This window comes from Emys orbicularis, chromosome 13 (genome assembly GCF_028017835.1).
Source record: "Emys orbicularis isolate rEmyOrb1 chromosome 13, rEmyOrb1.hap1, whole genome shotgun sequence".
Classification (NCBI taxonomy): domain Eukaryota; kingdom Metazoa; phylum Chordata; order Testudines; family Emydidae; genus Emys; species Emys orbicularis.
The window spans coordinates 48,735,823-48,759,931 of NC_088695.1; the positions used below are offsets into that span (position 1 = coordinate 48,735,823).

The window sequence follows — 24,109 nt, forward strand, 5'->3', positions numbered from 1 at the left end:
CAGTGCAGATATCTTCTTTGTTCCACCACACCATCTCTCTAATGTTGTGCAAGAACTTTGCTCTTGTACAGTTGCTACTGTCTGGACCAAGCTTTTGTATCTCTCTGCCTCTTCAACTTTCTATGTCATTTCAATACATCTTTCTTGTTTTTAACTCTTAATTTCTTTCGCTGTGCTATTAACACTACTGTACTATTTATCGCAACCCTACAACATTTGGGATATAGTTTGCATGAAAGATAACTTACAAAATAAAGTTGCATTGTGCTGTATGGTATTTCTGCCCTGTGAAAAAGCAGATACCTTTAATTTCCACTAGAGTAAATCCCTTAATCTGAGCAAACCCAAGTATCGAGCTGGAATCTAAAATGTAATAAACAAGTTACGAATATTTTCACCTTCTTGGCTTTGACTAATAAGATGCTGTCCCAGGTGTGCTCTTCAAATCCCTGTAATTCAGTACTGCAGAGGATCTTTAGTGTGGATAAAAAATCTAGATCAACAAGTCTATCAATTCAACAGACAAGCTTTGCAGACCATGCTTTTCCCCCACATAACAAGTGAGATACTTACCACCTCAGAGCAATTTTGATTGGTGTAGTAAGGCATGATGTGAAAAGGTCAGCCGGCAGGTCAGGGATCATAGGTAGCAATTCATTGGCTTCACATGCTGCCAGCTGAATGCAGTTCTTCATTGAAGGGGGCAAAGGCATCTGAGCAAGTGGATGATTAGGGTTAATTGCAGCAACCTTGATGATAGATCAAAAGAAAAAGGCATCAGTCAGAAGATTTAACCATCCAGAAAAATAAATCTGAAAACAACCTGCTAAGAATTACCAAGGCTGAATGCATCACCATATTCAGCAATGATTAAAGTAGTAATGGCACTGATAGAGCTGTGTCAGGAGTGAACAGTTCAAGTGTACATTTGCAGTCTGTCTCATTTGTAGTATTGCAATATTTAGTAAAACAACCAGCAACTTGGGACACAGAAATTAAACTGCCGATCACCACTTCACAGGATTCTTACTCCACAAGATCCTGCCACCTTTGAATCAAGCATTGCAGAAATAAGTCTTGAGAACTATTGTGCTACCTGAGAAAAAAGTTTAACAAAAAATATCTTTTTTGCAGCCCACTCTCAGTAACTACAAATTGGGGAAATAGCTTAGAACTGAATGGCAGAAAGGCGACTGACTGCTTTAGATGGAGCTCAGAGTCATGAGGGCTGAGTATTTACTGCTACAGTCCTCAGTACTCCCCACACTGCTTCCATGAGCACTCTTACTTCTGAATCGAGGCCATGCTGAAGGGAGGAGGAGAGTATTGCCGAAGGAAAGGAGAAATGCAAAAGACAATCACCTAAATTAAAAGAGGAAACGTCTGCTCTCTTATGGGGTGAATGAGAGACAGGGGAGTGTGTGGTGTCAGGTCAGCAAAGGTACCAGCAGGTGCAGCTTGCAAGTCAATATTAGAATAAAGGCAGGGGACAAACAGGAGGAGGACAGGCAGCTGTCCCTCCCCAGGATTGACCAGAAATACCCATGAATTGCAACTTCTGTCCAGAGCAGTGAACATCAGTCACCAGAACAATTGTATTACAACAAGTCTTTTCTGCATCAACCAGATGAGCTAAAACAACGTCAGCAATACCAGACTGCTCTAAACAAGCAATTAGTTCCTAGGTCTACAGTGACAACCTTGCTAAAACTTATGATTGGTTTGGGAACAATCCGCCATCAAATCTGAGTCACAAAGAGAGATTGGTAGAGTTAACAGATGTGTCAGTGCTGCCTTCACACTAGCCGTGCACTGGCGGAATACATTAAGCTAACAGCATTCCTGCAGCAGCAGCCAGGGAATAGGGTTTGCATACGTACTATTCAATTCCTTCCCTCCAGGTCCTTTGTGGGAATCAATTTTTAAAGAAACGAAGGGTAAGCAGCATAGTAGGATGCCATATGAGCATGTGCAGGGTTTTGGTAAAAGTACGACAAAGCCTGGTCTGAGGGTGTTTATAAGGTCTGGTCTACACTGATGGGCTGCGTGCCGAAGGTTGCCGACTCCTGATCTATACTGAAGCGCTGCAGTGTTTCAAGGCTAGACAATCTAGCTGTATCATTTTACCTTCAATTTGTCTGTCCAGACATCATCTTGTAAAATGGAGATACTGTGCAACAGTAATTCCAGGTGTGTTTTTACAATTACAATGGCTCAGCAGAGCCCTTTGTGAAGGTACATCCATGTGCACTAGCAATTAAGGGTGTGCGCTATGGGAGATTTTTTCAGAGAACTGATTCTATGGAAAGCGTAGGTATTCCTTCCAGTATCTTTTTTAAAAAGGTAGAGAGACACAAACACTAGCTTGTGTGTGTCTACAACACCCTTTCAAGCATCCAAAATTCTGGACTCAAATGTGTGTGAGGCTTCTTGAGTGAACAGGACTGGAAAATTGCCCTATCAATGAGGCTACAATTATGTCACGGAGGTCACAGAATCTGTGACTTCCAGAGACCTCCATGACATTTTCTGCCCCGGGGCTGGAGCTGTCAGCAGGCAGTGAGCCCCCAAGCAGCTCCTAGCCTCCAGGCAGCAGGGGGACTCCACAGCTTCCATCCCCTGCAGGCAGTGGGGGGATATTTGTAGTAAAAATCACAGACAGGTCACGGGCTTCTGTGAATTTTTGTTTATTGTCCATGACCTGTCTGTGATTTTTACTAAAAATATCTGTGACAAAATCTGAGCCTTACCTATAAACAACTTGAACTACAAACAAAAATGAAGTAGGGCCCGTCTAAAAGTGAAAATTTGCTATCCTAATGACCAAAGTTAAATGGCTTTTGAAGGATTTCACTTTTTTCACACTGAGTTAGGCAATACACTAGCCCTTTGCAATATTTATAGGCCAAAGTTTCTAATCTTGTTTAAATCAACAAGTGTAAATCAGTTTGGTGGGCTCAGCAGAGCCCTTTGTGAAGGTACATCCATGTTACACACCCACTACACAGTTCAGTGCAACTTTCCACCTCTGCTGCAGAGAAGTATAGAAAAGATGCATTAGGAAAGTTGTGGAGGGGTTTCAGATTTTTTGTTTCTTCTTTTTTTTTTTTTTTAAATTCACTCTCAGGAGCTGCTGCATCATTCATACAGGTTTCTTGCCTTTCTCCCAAATGGCTGCCACCTCCCATTGTTCTCAAACCAGATAGGCTGCCCTCAGCTAAGATGGATGTCATCTCCCTACATCAGTGGTTCCCAACCTTTTTCGTCTGGCAGGCGCCAGACGACGAGCCACGGAAGACCATGGCGGCGGACGAGCATCCGCCGAAATGCCACCGACAAGCAGCATCATCCAGAGGCGTCGCTGCTAAAATGCCGCAGCGGCGATGCCTCTGGATGACGCTGCTTGTTGGCGGCATTTTGCGGATGCTCGTCCGCCGGGCAGTACACGGGCGCACTTAGACGCCCTGGCGGGTGCCATGGCACCCGCGGGCACCGCGTTGGGGACCCCTGCCCTACATCCTAGATGGAGCTGAACCTATCCTCAAAGCAATCCCAGGACCTCTGATCATATTTACTGCACTTCTCTAATAACCTAAACTTTATCTTTTAAATATCTCATGTTATAACTAATTTTTAAAAACAGATATTTTAAATAACTACAGGAAGGGATTTGGGGGTAGTGGACAGGATGGAGGAGGTTTGCCATTTATAGATTTGTAAATACAGAGCATCCAAACAGCTTTAGCGATGATAATTAATGCATTAAGGAAGGATGTACGCACTGGGCATCCTCAGTACATGGGCTCTTTAGGGGAACATGTTTAAGTGAATTTTATACTGGCTGAAATGTGGTGAATACTGAAATCCTCTGGCCATGGAGTATGCATGGCATGGGTAACAGCAGGGCAAGCTTGTCTCATGTCACTCCCCATCAATGCCCCTCAATTCTGATCTGGAGAGTAGCTCATCCTCTTTGGTCTGTTTAATCCTTGAGTTCTCCACAGAGATGCCCAATAAGGGGATCTAATCATGAGAAATAGAACATGAACTCTTGGCCATTAAAATCTGGACCACAAACAACAATCAAGCCAATACAGAGTATCAACTTTTGGTAACTGACATCCTGGTCAGATTTAAAGCCAAGTCCTAGAGGTGAAAGCTTTGGAACTCCCTGGGCTATCCCGTCCCTCAGTACAATCATTCCTACTGCGAACCAACCATGAAGAAAAAGCTGGGCTTCAGCTGACTAGTAGGAGCCTATCTTAAAAACACAGACACACTCTGCAAACTTGTCTTTATGGCTAAGGATACGATTTAGTCCTGGAGGATTCCATCACTTTACTGGACCTCCGTGACTTGTTTGTCTTCAGCTGCCAGCAGGCCTCAGGCTGGGGCTAAGCTCCCCCCGCCCCACGGCTTCAGCCACAGGCGGGGCTGTGTGCCCTCCCAGTCCGTCCCCGTCCGTCCCCGTGGCTGTGGCTGGAGCCAGGATGGCTCCCCCCCCCCCCCCCCCCAGCCGCCCATGGTGGTGGGGCTTGGGCTTTTAGTCCCCCCTCATGGGGCTCCAGCTGTCATTACTCCCCCCCGCTTCCCCCCAAGCTACTTTTAGAGTCACAGACAGGTCAGGGCTCCCATGAATTTTTGTTTATTGCCCACGACCTGTCTCTGACTTTTACTAAAAATAACCATGACAAAATATTAACCTTAATTATGGCCCGCAAATAACTGATCCTAGACCTGCTTAGAAAGATGCTGGTGCTTTGTTATAGTACAAGGAATTTACCCCTAACACCCTGAGAATAATGGCTCACATTTCTTTAATTTCTGAGCTGTCACCATCTTCCCTCATACGCCACCTCCCCAGTACACATACTAAGCTGGTGAGACCAGACAATCTCACGGCAAAGTTATGCATGTTCCGATCACAAGCTTCAGTCAACAAAAAACAATGGTCTTTACTGAGAATGGGGATGACATAATAGGTACAAGTATCAGAGGGGTAGCCGTGTTAGTCTGGATCTGTAAAAGCAGCAAAGAGTCCTGTGGCACCTTATAGACTAACAGACGTATTGGAGCATGAGCTTTCGTGGGTGAATATCCACTTCGTCTACATGCATCCGACGAAGTGGGTATTCACCCACGAAAGCTCATGCTCCAATACGTCTGTTAGTCTATAAGGTGCCACAGGACTCTTTGCTGATAATAGGTACAAAGAACAATGGAAAATCCATGGTATATCAAGTCAATAATAATGCTACCTTATAGAGATTTTAGCTATCAGCTAAACTGAAATCCCTATATACTTCTGTGAAATGGCAAATCAGTTGTTTTGGATACAAATTATAGCTGCCCAAGTTAACCTGTATTCAGTTTTGCCACTTGTGAATGGTGCACTTGCCAGAAGGAAAAAGGAACAGATTTGTAAGTCTCACTACTTGTAATTAACACAAAGGGAGACAATAAGTCTATTTTAAACCTCTGTTATTCAAAACTTTTATGCACATAAATCAGAGGCAGGCAGGCAGGCAAATGCAAGGAAAACAGGTCTTTATGAATTAATAGGCATGTTTAAGTTAAATTAACAGAAGGCCTTTGCCTTAACATGGAGGCTGGAGGTTGCAGTTTTTAGTTATTTCAAATGCTGGCCAGACCTTCTGGTTTCACAGAATTTCTACAGTTGTCAGAATCCTCATCCCTGCAGAAGACATTAATGCAGCTACAAAAAAGAAGTAATTGCTTCCAGCAGATGGTGGATTAGGAAAATTCCCCATGATACTTCATGCCATTGCCAGAAATCATCCTGCTGCTCTGGCATTAAGCTAATTTTTGGAGATTTAAGTTCAAGATGGAGAAATAAAAAAAAACAAAATAGAAGTTCCTCAGCTCTGATTAGAAGTAGTTAGTCATGTACCCTATTTGAGGCAAAAGGAACATGCACACCCACAGCAGAATGTAATTCCTACACAAATAGAGAACAAAACAGGGTAAAATGCTTTAAGGTAAAATGCTGTGAAATTCAAACAATAAAAGATGCTGAAAATAGAAAAAAAGATTATATAGTCTGTAGAAAAACACATCGAGAAGTGATGTTTCAGCCCTCATTTCAGCACAGCTCAAAGAAGGCCTTATAATCCCCCCCTACCACCAGCACCTTTCTATTTCTCCTTTGACCCATAATTAGGTGTTGCAACTGTCACAATTTTAAGGAAAATTCATCAAAATTAACCAGCCTATTGCTTTGCCACAGTTAGTACGGTGCACTTAAGCACCTTGCTTAGTTCTCCAGAATTGTGGTATATTTACATACACTCAGCTAGTTAATTAGATAATTAAGAGCTATTGCTGGGTGCTTTACTCTCAGAACAAACCACAGGGAGAGATCAGGGCCGAAGGAAATACACACGCTGGGTATTTTCTGAACAGGTTAGTCCCTGCCTTGTAGGCACCATTTCACCTGCCATGTTCCTATACTGGCATCAGGTCAACTCCTTCCAAAATAGCCCATTACACACACTACAACTGCGCATGTCTCACTGGCTACTAACACTACTGTGTCCACTGATGCCAGGTATGACATTATCCCAGGAAACCATCAGCAGCAGATCTAATTTCTAAAGATCAAGTTGGCTTCCATATCTGAAAGATGCCTAGGGAGCGCAGGGAATGTAGCTTTCTGCAGGACAGATTGTGACAAAAAGGGAGTAGAGAAAGGCACAGTATCAATCATTAAAATTGGCATTTAAACCAAGGACATGAATTTGTCAAGCCGCATAACATGCCAGGGCTTCAACGCTATTTATAATGAAATGGACGGTTTTTATCTACAAGACACTATGTAATTTCTGTATTTATTTGGATATGATTAAAACTCGTTTTGCTTAGGAGAGTTGTTATTTGTATCGTCCTTCAGATGAGGTATTAAACCAAGGTCCTAATTGCCCATCCATGTGGAAATTAAACAATCCCAAGACACTTTTGGAAGACAGTCAAGTACCCTAGTGTCCTAGCAGCCCTCCTTTTCTAAATAAGAGTCTTTAATGTCCTGGATGGTGGGCAAGCCAGCAATGAGCACAGAATGGCTTTGCCTTTTGCTTGCACGGTCGCTGCACTACTCATTCAGTGCTTTGGAAACCATTTAAGATACTGTAAGAAAGAAAGGGACTCTTGAAACGAACGCTAGCCTTTTAGTTAATTAAGAGAGGAAGCTATATTGGAAAGACCTAATAGAGTCCTCATCTCTTTCCCCCTCCCTACAAATCACAGGTACAGCTGAGCTAGCTTTAGCATGTTCAGAACATTCTGAGCTGAAGTTACAGCCTTTCACCCTCATCTCCCCCAGGAACAGCATTTCTGTTGAGGAGGAACAATTTTTCTTAATTGCAGTGTTTCCACTGAGATTTAAGAAAATATATTTCGCATTTCTTCTTTCCAGAATACCACTTCTTCATTCTGTTTCTCTACATAGCTCTTCACTTGTGTAAATCAGTGATTCCCTACACCCTGACAATACTGTCTCTCCAGATCATCCCTTTCTTAGTTCAGTTGTCTACGCTGCTACTGAATTTCTATGCAAAAATCATTTCCAGCAACTGGATTTTATGCTTTTTTATAATTTACTGTTATTCTGGGGACACATCAAACAAGACAAGACAAGTAACGCTAGGATAGCATCTATTATGCAGACGTCTCAAGACACTTCTCACCCCACCCGCCACAAACCATATCTTATTTTTGTGCTCCGTCACTGAAGAGACAAGGCAAGTTTTAAACCTTAGAAGAGGGAATCACTTCCATATTCAAGTAACAATGCAATGAAAACATGATGCATTTACATGTATATCTGCACGTACGTTGGACTTCATTTGTAAGTTTCTGGTGACCTCATGTAAAGTCCGATGACCACTAGGCCAGCTTTCATTGCTTCTAAGATCAGAGGGGATCTCTGTGATCATCTAGTAGACTTTTCCCAAAATAAATCCTAGAACAGATCTTTTAGTAAAAAGATACGGTCTTGATTTTAAAATTGTCATTGATGGAGACTCCTTCATCACCACTGTTCCAATGGTTAATTACCCTCACTGTTATAAATGTATGCCTGTATTTCCAGTCTGAATTTGTCTAGCTTCAGCGTCCAGCCATTGGATCATGTTATACCTTTCTCTACCCTACTGAAAAGCCCATTGTCAAATCTCTTTTCCCTAGTTTGGTACTTATAAACTGTGATCAAGTCACCCTTGATCCTTCTCTTTGTTAAGCTAAATAGTCTGTTTGACTATTGAGTCTATCACTATAAGGCAGGGGTCGGCAACACATCGCTCGCCCACGCCGCTTCTCGCCGCCCCCATTGGCCCGGGACGGCGAACCGCGGCCAGTGGGAGCCGCGATCGGCCGAACCTGCCGCGTCAGCAGGTAAATAAAACTGGCCCGGCCCACCAGGGTGCTTACCCTGGCGAGCCGCGTGCCGAACGTTGCCAACCCCTGCTATAAGGCATGTCTTCTAATCCTTTAATCCAGGGGTAGGCAACCTATGGCACGTATCCTGGTCACCGGTCTGGGGGGCTCTGCATTTTAATTTAATTTTAAATTAAGCTTCTTAAACATTTTAAAAACCTTATTTACTTTACATACAACAATAGTTTAGTTATATAGTACAGACTCATAGAAAAAGACCTTCTAAAAACGTTAAAATGTATGACTGGCACGCAAAACCTTAAATTAGAGTGAATAAATGAAGACTCGGCACACCACTTCTGAAAGGTTGCCGACCCCTGCTTTAATCATTCTTGTGGCTCTCCTCTGAACCCTCTGCAATTTATCTGCATCCTTCTTGAACTGTGGGCACCAGAACTGGACACAGAATTCCAACAGCAGTAGCACCAGTGCCAAATACAGAGGTAAAATAATATCTTTGCTCCTACTCGAGATTCCCCTGTTTATTCATCCCAGGACTGCATTAGCCCTTTTGGCCAGAGTGTCACATTGGGAGCTCATATTCAGCTGATTATCCACCATGACACCCACATCTTTTTCAGTGTTACTGCTACTCAGAATAGAGAGTGTCCCATCTTGTATGGCCTAAATTTTTTGTTTTTAGATGTACGCTTTTACATTTAGCCTTATTACCCACCCAAATTAAGGTTCTCTTTCCACAGCCAGTGCTGTGACTCTCTAATCAGTAAATCAGAAATGAAGAAATCATCTGCCAGAATTGTCTATTTAATGCATATGCAAACTACAGTCACATTCTGTGTAAAACACCTACCTTGCAAGGCAAAAAAAATAGTGTTCTCCTGGGAATGTAATGAGACTATCATTTGTTTTGCCTGTTTAGCTCCTGTAGCAAACTCATCTAGAGTTTGCTTAACTGTTGCAAGCAACACAATAAACATATTAAGGTAGTTGACACAATATGAATTCAGACTATTACCTTTTAGGATGATTCATACTGTCCACAGCCACCATTAACTAAATTTTTTATGCTTTCAGATTAAATGTGCTCTATTTCCTGGCCTAAAATGCCCTGGTAAATGGTTTAATGGCCCAGTCAGACATCTACAGGCACTTAGCCCCCCTATTTTCTCTTCCGAAGGGAAACAGATGAGAACAGTGGATGGAAGGATGGAGGAAAAAATGGAGTGCGGCTAAAGTTGGACTGCTTTAACCTAGTCTCCATCTTCTTTCCTAATTATGTTCTCTTCTGCCACTCCCAATCTATCCCACACTTGCCATTTCTATCTAACGTACTTCCTTTAGTGAGTACTTTGTATTTTCACGCTGTTCATACTCACAAGGAAAAAGGCCAATTATGGTCTTACGCTAAGCCCTTTGGTGCCATGTAACTGTAGAGAGCATTACCACCAGAAGTAAAACATTGCAACTGCAAGAGGAAAGAGCTGGGAAAGTTAAGTTTTCACTCTCGTCTCTGGTTATGAATAAAGTACCCAGAATACATACACAAATCCCTAACACACACATCTACATCATCTCATAAGCACAACAAAATGGAACTAATGAAGCAATCTCATAATGCTGCACATATTGCAGGAACAACTCATCGATTATTAAAGGCCTCTGTCTGCGGGATCTCCCACATTCTCCAACCCAAATGGTTACTGGCAACACAGATTATCAGATTCACATTTCGGAAAAAGCTGTCCCATGCAAAATCTCTTCCAGTGTCAGTTAACTTGAATCAGAGGTAAACTGCTACAAACATAAATTTAAGGTAAACAGACAGTTCAAAGGTAGCATATTGAGCTACTATGAAGAGGGTTTATGTTTAGTTTAAATTAAATTTGAAACCTTAGTGCCACTGCACTTGTCCATTGGTGCACCAACATTTTCAGTCTTATCAGCATAATCCTAAAAATTGACTCTTATGTAACACATCAGGGAGCCGCCAGAGGGAGCACACAGCATTGCTTTAGTCTGGGTCAGACAGAAAGAAGTATGTCAAGATAGGCTGTTGGTTTTGAAAAGAGGCTTAAAACTCAAACACAACTCTCCTAATGGGATGCTGGCTTGTAAGAGTTAATGCAGGATTTGAGACACTGGAGTGAAGCACTGCTTCATAGCAAGAGCCAGTGACAGTGCTAACACCTGGTTTTTAACTAGCATTAAAAAAAAAAAATCAACAAGACAGATCTAAATGGATGCAAACACAATCTCCTCTAATATACACTTCCATAGGCTTACAAGGAGAATTTCTATGGATCAAGTCAAGTTAATTGAAGACAAATATTTAACGAGTAAACATAAAAACACAGATACAGAATTCTTATAGTCCCAGGCAAGTAACCTAAAAACTCATTCCTAAAACATCTCAGAATACCCAATACCTAGCTTTATCTAAGGTGCATTGCATAATAACCTCCTTTCTTCTGCACTACCCTACATCTTCCAATATAAGAAAGCAGAGGTTGGAAAAGCATTAATGTTACCTTTTATTTAAATAGATGAAATGTATTAACTTATTATGTATTACTGTTTTATCCTATGAAGTGGGAACTGAAGGCACATAATATATGTACAGAAAATTTGTTTGGATTAATTGTAACTCCTTCAAGAATCCCTATAGCCTCAACTGATGTGTTAGTTTTAATTTGTAACATCTTACAGCTACCTCCTGAACAACTCCACCATTACCTCTACACCTCCTGCAGTAACAGTTATGATAGGGACATCCTTCTGGCAGTTCTTCCAGTGGCAGATACCAGATTCCAAATACCTGTATCATAAAAGGATGTGCTACACCAGCGCATTTCCTAACTTTTGTGTGCTTGACTTTGGAATATTAATAAACGTTCCTTCGGCAAATTGTGTGTGTGTGTGTGTAATATTTACATTACAATATTGGTCAAAGATCCCAGTCAGTCAGTACTGGAGCCACAATATGCTGGGCCCTACACAAACACACCAGGTGGCATGATCTCTGAGAATCAATCTTACAGTGGGCTGTGTGTAGGCAGACCCCTGCAGCCATACGGAGCCCAACTGACTTCATTGGGGCACTGCACAAGGATCCACCTACACACAGCTCATTGCACAACTGGCATCTAATTTAGGACAAGAGGCAATGAATTTTGACAAACAATAGGAGGAAAATGGGAGAGTGAATAGAAGAGCAGCAATAATAAACACATGTCTACACTGTCTAACAGTGTGAATAAGTAGGAAGCTCTGGGTCAATTAAAAATTTTTGGTAAATAAATGAAATTTTAGTATAAATATCTGAAATCCTCAGACAATCTCAAATATAACCAACGTTCAGCAAGAAGAATTTGCACTAAAAAAGAAATGTAAAAGTAATGACTATATCCTGAAATAGAGGGTATTCCCAGGAGCTCATGACTACATTCATGTTTCATATAGAAGGCTGTGTGATCTGTCCATTTATTTATTTCAAATTTCTACTTTTTTCATTTTTTTTTAAGCACTATGTATACCATTTCCTCTGATTTTCTAGCTCAACACACCATCTGGTCATCCCTTAATCTCTGTTACTATCACAGACAAAAAAAAGTATGTCAAATATTTCATGAGTCTATAATCTAGTAGGTCAATTTTTTTTAAGACACAAATATATAAATAGTTTTAACAGGCAACAAATGAATGCAGCTCACGTTTTCAGTCCTCAATGTATTGAATAATTTTTATTCAAAAGTGGAATCACAATATGTACTGAAATTAACAAATGTTTTGAGATATTAACTATGAACAGATTTTGTGTTTTTAATATCCGCTATTTATGCAGTGGACTATCTGAACAATAGCCAACAACATTAAACTTAGTGGAAAAACAAACTCTTAATTAAAAATAGCACCAAGATAAAAACTAAGCTAATTACAAAACATAATATAAAATTACACCATCACCGATTGGCCACCTGAAATAATCTTTATTTTAATTCTTACTTTTATCTTCTGCATACAGAATTAAAATTTAATATGTAAGAAACTGCAGGTATTATATTTTTCTAAATAGGATGTATGAAAGTCTTCTATTCTGAATACTTTGTATAAAATTAAAAAACAGTTCCCTTAGTAAACTAGTCCTCAGCAGTGCTCACCACACACCTAGAGTACTTAAGATACCGGGGACAGAAAAGTTGGACTTGTAACCTGGGAAATAAAATGTTTAAATAACAAATTACAGGGAGAAAGTTGTCAGTTAAAGAGGAGTCATCTGAAGACACTTTTGTTGTTTGGGTTTTCAAGTTTTTGGCAGAAGGAAAAAAATCCTGAAAGCCAGACAAACTTTTTGCATTTTTGTTGGATAGCAGAGACTACACTTTCCAACTGTGGTTGTTTCAACAACTTGCGTATGACAACCGGATATCCTGGTTTGGAAGGATAGCCGTTGTCTTTGAGCCCACTCTATTATTCTGGAGCTTTGTCCCAGTTTCGCTCGAGCTCCTAGGAACGTGGTCCCACGCGCTTGCCCAGCCACCCACCTGTGCTGCCGTGGTACTGCAGTGTTGAAAGGTCCGGCGGAGCAGCAACCCCCTCAGCAGTTTGGCATTGTCTGTCCCCTCAGTGCACACTAGCCATCTCACCTACCCAGAACAGGAACTACCCTGCGCCCAGAATAGCTTCAGGTCACCCTAGGGCCCAACGGCAGCAAAGGAGAACCGAGAGTCGGGAGAGAAATGCAGGGGAAGGGGAGGTAAGGAAAACCAGAGGACAACTGGGGAAAGAAAAGAGCTGGAGTGAGGCATCTTTCTCAATCAGTTTATGCCTGTGCTCTGGGAGAAGAAGAAGAAGAAAGAAAAACAGAACACCCGGAAGGACAGAATCTATACACAGAAAAACAAAGCAGCAATAAATATGGCAGGGTGAGTGATGGTTGAAAGATAAACATGAGAGAAGTGAGGCTTACAAGCAGCAGAATAAAAAAAGCTATAGGATGAGAGGAACACAGGACATAATGGCAACTTTTTCCATTTTTTGTTCTGAAAAAACGGTAACACTCAACACACATCTCTGCCAATACAGATCTGGGCCTTTCAGTGTCACGTCCTTCCTCGGTGAGGAACCTGCAAACGCTGGCACACTGACTGGTAGCGTTACTTATAAAGAGATGGGATGATGAGAAGACCTAACTGTCTTAAACTGTTACTAGACTGGCGTGTTTCTTTAAGAGGGAAAGAGAGAGTCTCTACTTGCCAGAAAGTCACTGCAAAATTCAACACTGGGGTTCATTCTATTTAAGAAAATTAAAACCAAGCACACCCTCAATAAGTGTCATGGAATCATGTTTGTAACACCAGCCAGTTGCCTGATTGACCAATATTCCCTGTTAAACATATTGAAAGTTTTAAAAGTATTTGACTTAGTGCTATGGAAGTATAAGAAACGAATCTTTAACAGGCTGCTTTTCAAATGGGCTAACGCTTAGGGAGAACATCCAATCACATACTTGCTTGCCTACAACATCCAGTTTCTGACACACTGCTGCACTAAGCATCTAGTGCACAAAGGGAAAGCACCTTAAAGTTATTTCATATATTCCTCTTCACAATCCATATTTACTCCAATAAATTCTAATTAAAACTATAATGAAAAGTGTCTTTTCATTAGAAACACAAGGTTACACTTTTGTATTCTGTCAAGTTAAAGTGATCAACAATAGGTCCTTTTGTCTATCAGTCTTAAATCATTTAGTTTAACATTTATGCATTCGGTACAACAGCAAGAAACACTACTGGAATCCAAATCTGTATTGGTCTACTGCAGCTAAAATAAATGGCTCTGCTTCACCTCAGCATTCATCTCAGCAGCAAAGATTATTAAGGCACAAACTGATTCTATTAGCGTTATCACTTAATTAGTACTTGCAATAAAAATGATTCTGACTATAAAAGAATGGCATACAGAGCCAGAAAGCTTGCACTGGAGTGACATGATTTTTTCCAAATTAACTTGCTTTTTAACTCATTTTTAAAAAATATTTATTGTCTCATAATGGGCTCAAACCTGTCTCCACTGAAGTCAATGGGGAGCAGGATCAGACCCCGAATGCCCAGCAGAGAGAGAAATGAAGCCACAGGAAGATTTTGGCAATTCACTAAGGTCTCACCTCCAACTCTTGCTCCCTCTGTAGTGCAAATTGCTTGAATGACTTGACAATAAGGCCAGCATTGGAGCAATCATAGACGAAAATGGAGGGACTGCCCATCCAAGTCTGCAGGTCATATATGGATAGTGGAATATACTGAGTATAGTTCTGTAAGAGGAAACAAAATAAAAAGTGGACATTATATACATGAAGAGAATGACAGCTGATGGTAGAGCCTTTGTCTCTGATGCACTGAAATATGCATTCCATGAATTCTACTTTTGAAATCATAGAATGGAAGTCTGCATGTGTTCAGGGCCTATTGCTGATTCTACATGACAACCCCACTCAAAAATGTAATACGCAAACAGTTTCTGTCATATTACTTGCCTGCTAAATTGAGCTTGAATGTTTACAAATTCTAAAATCTGCTTCAAGGTTCCTTTGAAGCATGTTAGCAGGTGTAACCTGACATTCAACAGTGTATGTTCATTTCAGGCCCCTGTAATACTGATGCAGGACACAGAAAGTAAGAAGTCATAAAAAGCTTCAACTTCAGAAATAGGTTGGCTCTTTAATTTAATTTAAGGTCAAATATACTTGGCACTGGAAACTTTATGGACATAACTTAAAATGGCGGCTTACAGCAAAGATGTCCATCAGCAGACATCTCTAGTGTTGGTTTAATGAGACCCTTTCACTGTTTTATTGCAGCCTTTACAACAACAACTGTGCAGCTTTCAAAATTAATTGATGAAGTTAAATCCTACAAAGCCTGACTAACTACGTGAAGCTCCCATAAACTCAGCTTCTGCAATTGGTAAGTGCTGTATTTTCTACTGGAAATTGAAGGCATGAGGGTCTTATTTCTTTTGAGCTACAAGAGGGATTTTTAAAAAAAGCCTTAAAATACGACACGTATTGCAGCCTTAGCTATGGAGCGGCTATACTCCCTCTTTATATAAAACACAGAGCTGCAGAACTGAGACTGTAACCCTAATCCTTCACCTCCAAAAAACTTGAGCTACAAAAATCTTTCCTAGCATCACATAGCTTTATGTTCTTTCTAAACTGCAGCCAGAGGGCAACATGCTCACGTTCATGTACAGTGTCCAATTCTGCTCCCCATAAAATTAATTACAAAAACGACCACTGACATCATTAGGATGACAATCGGGCCTATAACTCCCATTTAAATTCAGTGGGATTTAAATTACCCACCACAAAAACAGTTAACTTATCTAATGTTCAAATTCTTAAGAACATTCTTAAGGATTGGTCCTGCTTTGAGCAGGGGGTTGGACTAGATGACCTCCTGAGGGCCCTTCCAACCCTGATATTCTATGATTCTATGAACATTTACCTATGTGTAAAGTCTGAAGTGATAAGCCATTTAAAGGGAAGAACAAGCCGTATTTGAAAATGCAGAATATCATTAATTCAAAACCCTTTTGAAGAATACTCTTCTTCAAGAGATGTTCTAGTTCAGGGATCAGCAACCTTTGGCACGCAGCCCGCCAGGATAAGCCGGTTTGTTTACCCGCAGGTTCGACCGATCGCGGCTCCCACTGGCCACGGTTCGCCATCCCAGGTCAATGGGGGCTGCGGGAAGTGGCGCGGACCGAGGGATGTGCTGGCCGCCGCTTCCCGCTGCCCCCATTGGCCTGGAGTGGCGAACCGCGGCCAGTGGGAGCCATGATTGGTCAAACCTGTGGACGCGGCATGTAAACAAACCGGCCCGGCCCGCCAGGGTGCTTACCCTGGCGGGCCGTGGGCCAAAGGTTGCCGATCCCTGTTCTAGTTAATCTTCAGAACATGGAAAATTTCAAGCAAAACTAGTTTTATGCAAATAAATTCAGCAAATAATTTACATTGCAAATAATTTTCATACAACCATAAATGGCAGCATATGGTCAATACACCCTTCCCCAAGCAGCGGCAAGACATGGATCTGCACAAAACCTGGCAGCTCTGAGGCTCAGGCAGATGGTGGTGGGGGATAGATAGCTGTCCATGGATGCTGTAGTAGATGAGTGGGTGTTTGAGTGTCTGGGGTCGCTGATGTGCCAGTTGTTGTCTAGTGGGTTCCTGGGTACTGATGTAGAAGTACTGGATGCAGTTGGGCTTGGGTAGGTGCTGTAATAGGTGGGTTGTTGCTGTCTGGAGACTGATAGTTGGAATCCATCTGGAGGGCAACTGTTTGGGATCCAGCTAGGGGGCTCGTTGAGAACAGGCTGGTTAAGGTCTCTGAGGACTTGGCGCCTCTGGGGTTGGGATGTGGGACCTGCCAGCCAGGCCATCTGCTGCTGCATCTCCTTTCCCTCTTGGATTCTACACATGACATTTCGGTTGAGCTGTGGGCAGGTGTGACAGATCTGTGATGTGTGTGACACCTGGCAGCCCTGGGTCTGAGGGATGGTCAGGGGAAGCTGGGCCAAGTGCTCCCAGCCACTCCCAGGAAAGTAATTCTTTAGTACAGGGATTCTCAAACGTCATTGCACCGCGACCCCCTTCTGACAACAAAAATTACTACATGACCTCAGGAGGGGGGACTGAAGCCTGAGTCTGCCTGAGCCCCGCCACTTTGAGTGGGGGCCCAAAGCCAAAGCCCAAGGGCTTCAGCCCTGGGCCGGGGGCCTGTAACCTGAGTCCTGCCACCCCGGGCTGAAGCCAAAGCCTGAGCCCTGTCACCTGGGCCTTGAAGCCACTGGGCTTCAGCTTTAGCCCCAGACCGCAGCAAGTCTAACACCAGCCGTGGCGACCCCATTAAAACAGGGGTCCCGAGCCACAGTTTGAGAACCTCAGTGGAGGGGGGGAGGGATAGCTCAGTGGTTTGAGCATTGGCCTACTAAACCCAGGGTTGTGAGTTCAATACTTGAGGGGGCCACTTAGGCCAGGTCTACACTAACCCCCCCACTTCGGACTAAGGTACGCAAATTCAGCTACGTTAATAACGTAGCTGAATTCGAAGTACCTTAGTCTGAAGTTACCGCGGTCCAGACGCGGCAGGAAGGCTCCCCCGTCGATGCTGCGTACTCCGCTCGCCGAGCTGGAGTACCAGCGTCGAAGGCGAGCACTTCCGGGATCGATCCGGGGCACTTCCGGGATCGATCCGGGATCGATTTATCGCGTCTTAACCAGACGCGATAAATCGAACTCAGAAAACCGATTGCTTACATCCGGACCCGGATGTAAGTGAAGACGTACCCTTAGGGATCTGGGGTAAAAATCTGTCTGGGGATTGGTCCTGCTTTGAGCAGGGGGTTGGACTAGATGACCTCCTGAGGTCCCTTCCAACCCTAATCTTCTATGATTCTATAACCGCTGCTCTAGAAGATTGATGTTTAGGTATTCAGCAGATTGCCAACATTTTCATGAGGAATGGAAGTGAAAAAGGGAATGGCAATTTTCAAGAGTGTCTCTCTCAGCAAAACTTGACCAGAATTTAAGGAGACAAAGAAATGGCAGTTTTCAGACTCAGAGGGCTTTCCCCTTGCTGCAACAATGTTGGTGCTAGATCTTTTCAGAGCTCAGAAGATTGTTTTACAATAGAAAATGTTACGCAACTTAAATATAGGTGTCGCTTCCAGCTCCCCTTAAAATAAAGTTTTCAATACTCAAGGCAATCACGATTACTGACCTCCAGTTTCTAACAAATCTTTTGGCACACCAAATTAACATCACTGAATGGCACGTGGGTCGTCTTAGTTAAGCAACTTTAGAGGAGATCATATATCAATTGAACAACGATAAATACTAAAAGTTTAAGAAACCATCCAGTTTCTTGGAGATCTTAACACCAAGTCAAAAGGAGCCACATTGAACATGATTACGTTTCTTTTTTATTTATGTTTTTATGATTTCACAAGTTTCATATGGTTAGCACAGGGGTCGGCAACGTTCGGCACGCGGCTCGCCAGGGTAAGCACCCTGGCGGGCCGGGCCAGTTTTATTTACCTGCTGACGCGGCAGGTTCGGCCGATCGCGGCCCCCACTGGCCGCGGTTCGCCGTCCCGGGCCAATGGGGGCGGTGAGAAGCCGCAGCCAGCACATCACTCGCCCGCGCCGCTTCTCGCCGCCCCCATTGGCCCGGGACAGCGAACCGCGGCCAGTGGGGGCCGCGATCGGCCGAACCTGCCGCGTCAGCAGGTAAATAAAACTGGCCCGGCCCGCCAGGGTGCTTACCCTGGCGAGCCGCGTGCCGAACGTTGCCGACCCCTGGGTTAGCATATTACTGAAGAGCTTAATCATGTAATTCTGGCTTCTGCTAGTGCTTGCATTTCATGCATCTATTTGCAAAAATAATAAAAACCACTAATCCAGAAATAAACTGGAGCTCTAAAGAAATAATTCTTCCTTCCAATGCGTGGTGCCATTTCTCTTCCCACTTCATATCAAAGACAAGACAGTGTTTGAAGATTATGTATGCGTCAATTCCCGGAAAGCTAGAATGTTTCTTCAGCAGGTTCCTATGTTCCTTTTCTGTCCTGGGATTTCACAATCTAATGGAATCTTTCAGTAAAATTCAGGAAAAGAGCCTTGTGGGGATCACCCTGTGGGAACCCATCCCCAGTTATTTCCATATATATAATTATCTCATCAGCCACCTCACTTGTGGAAATGGTTTGTTTGTCAAGCTGCAGAGCAAAATTAAAGCACTGCAAGCCTTCAAAGGCTTGCCCAGAGTAATGCCGCATTTTATCACGCTGCAGTGAACCATTTGATGCTGCAGCTGAAGAGAAAGGAGGAAAGATTATCCCAACTGTAACTGTTTTCTGCCCCATACAGGTATCACTGTAAAACTGTCTCCCTCTACAAATTACAGAGCTGAATGCTTTTCTGAAGTGTGAGCAATCCTCGTAAAAGTGAGGGTAGAGTGGACACCTTCCTACATTCTACCCTAAATTCCCTACCGCAGGACAGAACAGACAGAGGGGGCACATCATGATTGTCTTTTTTTCCCTACTGAACACATAAAAGACCAGGTTTTCAGTCTAAATAAACAAACAGAGATGGGTTTCAGATTATTTATTTATTACGATCCTCTTTATCTGTCAGGCTAGATTAAACATCAAAAAACTAGGCTTGCTTCACAAGGCTGCCCTGAAAGATTAAGCTAACCAGAGAGGCACTTATACCACAGCAAGCACAACATGACAAGAGTTATGAAAAATTTAACTAACAGAAAATGTGTGTGCAGGGGAAGGCAGGTTTGTTTTTTAAACACCAAGTTAATTTAACTATTAGCTTTTTCAGTGTCTTATCCAAATTGTGCCACATTCTCGGTTTCACATTGATTCCCTGTGGAATTTGAACTCTGTTTAACTAAACAAAGCCACTGAGATTTGGCTTTGTAGCTGACGTGAATCAGGTTGAAATAATACTTCCTGAAGGCTTTATCCTTTTTAATCTACATATCAGAATATATAATGCTTAATCTCCCATAAATATAGCACTGCCATACAATGATGGATTCTTAGAGTCACACGGACCCACTGCAAGTTCTGTCATCTCCTGCTGAAGGATAAACAGATAATTTACAGATTCCCTGGCAGGGAGTTGCAATACTACAGTTAGAGAAAGGGCAGAACTGGAATAGCGTTATCCAGTGTATCCCAGGGACACACTCAACAGTATGTCAATCCAATTGCCAGTGACTGTACTAACCAACTGGATTTCAATCAACTACATAAGAGGACTATTGGGAGATCTTATTTTTCAGAAACAGACTGGGTAATTTAGTACATAAAATTGGTATTTTCCTTACAACTTAACAGCTTCAATCTACCCAGAGCATCAGATGTTTGGGAGCAGAGGACTAGGGTAACTTTAAAAATACCTATTTTTGAGAAATGTATATACCTATATTTTGTGGGAGGGGCTCTGCATCTAATCTGTACTTAGTGTGATGTTTTCGGAAATCTGTCTTTACAATTTATGAATGCTGGTTAATATTGCGAAGTTGTCATTATGAAACTGGTGTATTTTTGAATGCCTCTGTGTGTATGTGAATTCTGCCTTTGCTGGCATGAGCTGTATCAAATCCTCCTAGTCCAGATACAATGGAGGGTAATTAGAACTCAATGAAACACCTTGAACAATGGGTGAGCTTCAACCTAAGAAAACCATTTCTCACCTACCCCTCTGCAGGGGTGAGTGGAAGAGTGAAAAATTCCCCAAAACTGAATAAAAAGAAGCCAGGTAACCAAACAAGAGGGTCTATAAAAGGACCCAAAGAGGGGAAGGGGAAGGAGACAGACACACACAGGAAAAGTTCAGGCAGAAGGAAGGAAGGGCACAGACTGGACATGGTGAGAAGAAGCAATCTCACCTAAGGAGAAGGCTTCATGTTTCAAATCACAAGCCATGCATTGGAACAGAAGGACTCTAGATGGGATCAAAGGACCCTGATCCCAGCCCAATGAATGCCCTATACTAGATGAGGAAATCGAGGCAGAGAAATATGTGTAGGGTTTATTATTTTTGGACAGATCTGCATATTTCTCGTGTAATTAATAGGACTGTCAAGCTATTAAAAAAATTAATCGCGATTAATCACACAGTTAAACATTAATAGAATACTGTTTATTTAAATATTTTTGGATGTTTTCTACATTTTCAAATATATTGATGTCAATTACAACACAGAATACGAAGTGTACAGTGCTCACTTTATATTTATTTTTGATTACAAGTATTTGCACCGTAAAAAACAAAAGAAAGTATTTTTCAATTCACCTAATACAAGTACTGTAGTGCAATTGCTTTATCATGAAAGTTGAACTTACAAATGTAGAATTATGTACAAAAAAACCTGTATTCAAAAATAAAACAAAGTAAAATTTTAGAAGCTGCAAGTCCACTCAGTCCTACTTCTTGTTCAGCCAATCGCTCAGACGAACAAGTTTGTTTACATTTGCAGGAGATAATGCTGTCTGCTTCTTGTTTACAATATCACCTGAAAGAGAGAACAGGCGTTCGCATGGCACTGTTGTAGCTGGCACTGGAAGATATTTACATGCCAGATGCACTAAAGATTCATATGTCCCTTCATGCTTCAACCACCATTCCAGGGGACATGCGTCCGTGCTGATGATGGGTTCTGCTCGATAACAATCCAAAGCAGTGCGGACCGACGCATGTTCATTTTCATTATTGGAGTCAGATGCCACCAGCAGAAGATTGTTTTTCTTTTTTGGTGGTTTGGGTTCTGTAGTTTCCGCATCAGAGTGTTGCTCTTTTAAGACTTTTGTTTAGCATATCTGGCAGGTAAATACCTTGCAATGCTGGCTACAAAAGTGCCATGTGAATGCCTGTTCTCACTTTCTGGTGACATTGTAAATAAGAAGAGGGCAGCATTATCTCCTGTAAATGTAAACAAACTTGTTTGTCTCTTAGTGATTGGCTGAAAATGAAGTAGGACTGAGGGCACTTGTAGGCTCTGAAGTTTTAAATTGTTTGGTTTTTGACTGCAGTTATGTAACAAACAAACAAAAACCCTACATTTGTAAGTTGCATTTTCACAACAGAGATTGCACTACAGTACTTGTATCAGGTGAATTGAAAAATACTATTTCTTTTGTTTATAATTTTTACAGTGCAAATATTTATAATAAAAATATGCACTTTGATTTCAGTTACAACACAATACAATATAAATGAAAATGTACAAAAATCCAAAATATTTTATAAATTTCAATTGGTATTCTATTGTTTAACAGTGCGATTAAAACTGCGATTAATCGCAAATAATTTTTTAAATCAGGATTAATTGTTTTGAGTTAATCGTGTGAGTTAACTGCGATGAATCGACAGCCCTAGTAATTAAGTGAAAAGAAATAATGTGTTAGACTTCTGTGCATTACATGCCACACTTACCGTGGCCCCTCGAAGATGGAAACCAGAAGGCTCACACCTTTGGGTGGAGTTCTGGGAGAAGATGTGTTTAATACTAATATACTAATTTATGGAGATATACCTATCTCATAGAGCTGGAAGGGACCCTGAAAGGTCATCAAGCCCCCTGCCTTCACTAGCAGGACCAAGTACTGATTTTGCCCCAGATCCCTAGGTGGCCCCCTCTAGGACTGAACTCACAACCCTGGGTTTAGCAGGCCAATGCTCAAACCACTGAGCTATCCCTCTCCCCTTAAGCGACAGGGGGTGTCTAAGAAGTGTCAGCCCTGGTTCTAATGAATGAACTGCATGGTTTAAGCTCTCAGGATGGGATGCTATATAAAGGATCTGCATCCTGAGAGTGTGCCTAGCCATCCCAAGACATGCTTCTCTTCTAGTAAAATGAAGTCTGCAAGGAAATGGGGTATTTTGGCAACAAATTTAAGCTCCAGGAAGCACCAGTTCATTATTTAGCATCTTACCAGAATCTACCCACTGATAAACAACAACAAAACCAAAGAAACCTGTGAGGTTAGAAGGGGAGATACAGAGCACAGTTAAAGCCTGAAAGTACGTACTGACAGAACCAAGAAGTGGTGTATTTTATCAGATTATTGTCTATCTCAGGGATCGGCAACCTTTGGCACCCTGGCGGGCCGGGCTAATTTGTTTACCTGCCACGTCCACAGGTTCGGCCGATCGCGGCTCCCACTGGCCGCGGTTCGCCGCTCCAGGCCAATGGGGACAGCGGGAAGTGGCGGCCAGCACATCCCTCGGCCCACGCCGCTTCCCGCAGCCCCCATTGGCCTGGAGCGGCGAACCATGGCCAGTGGGAGCCACGATCGGATTGATTGCGTGCAGACGCAGCAGGTAAACAAACCGGCCCGGCCCGCCAGGGTGCTTACCCTGGCGAGCCGCGTGCCAAAGGTTGACGATCCCTGGTCTATCTCCAACTCTGTCAGTCTTTCAGGTTCCCCCAATTTTTCTCTCATTTTATATCCTCCTCCTCCCTCCCCCGGCTTAAGGCCTCAACCTCCCTCTTCTCCTTGACAAGAGAGAAAGGCAGGGCTTCTTTAATAAGCTTCCTGGAAAGGGCCTCTAGCTAGGAATATAAAGGCATTCCACCAAACATCTCACAGGTTGTAACACCCTCCACTTCTCAGGTTCCCAGACTCCACAGCAAGAATCCAGGAGTCAAACTTTGATCTCCCATATGGCAATGCAGAGTACTAGCCCATAACAGTAGGTCTACAGTGCAGTGTAAGTGCAGGGCCAGTGATGGTGGATTAAATCATCATGCAGACCTGGGATGACCAACCATGGGTCCAGAACTTTTGCATGAAGAAAGCTACATTTCTGGAGCTTTGTGAGCAGCTTGCTCTGACCCTCCAGCATAAAGGCACGTGTATGAGGCCACCCTTGCTGGTCCAGAAGCAGGTTGCTATAGCTGTCAGGAAACTGGTTACCCCAGGCTGCTACAAGTCCATTGCACCAGTTTGGTGTTGGAAAGTTGAGTGTGGGTAAAGTGGTGGCGGAGGTTTCTGAGGCAATCAGGTATGTGGTTTACCCCACAGCGGCGGGCATAAAAGTTAATCCTGAAGTAATTGCTGGCTTTGAGAGAATGGGGATTCCCCCACTAATCGGACTCGTGCCCAT

At 42.6% G+C, this 24,109-nt stretch overlaps 1 protein-coding gene across 2 annotated transcripts in view; it reads right to left on the reverse strand.

Moving 5' to 3' along the window:
• The window catches only part of RPTOR (regulatory associated protein of MTOR complex 1), a 297,707-nt gene that overhangs the window by 172,109 nt on the left and 101,489 nt on the right, over positions 1-24,109 (reverse strand). For both annotated transcript variants that reach the window (XM_065415691.1, XM_065415690.1), the window contains exons 5-6: positions 14,579-14,725; positions 574-749 (exon numbers count right to left, since the gene is read on the reverse strand). In XM_065415691.1, coding sequence (XP_065271763.1) covers positions 574-749; positions 14,579-14,725 — 323 coding nt within the window. The remainder of the gene's footprint in view (positions 1-573; positions 750-14,578; positions 14,726-24,109) is intronic.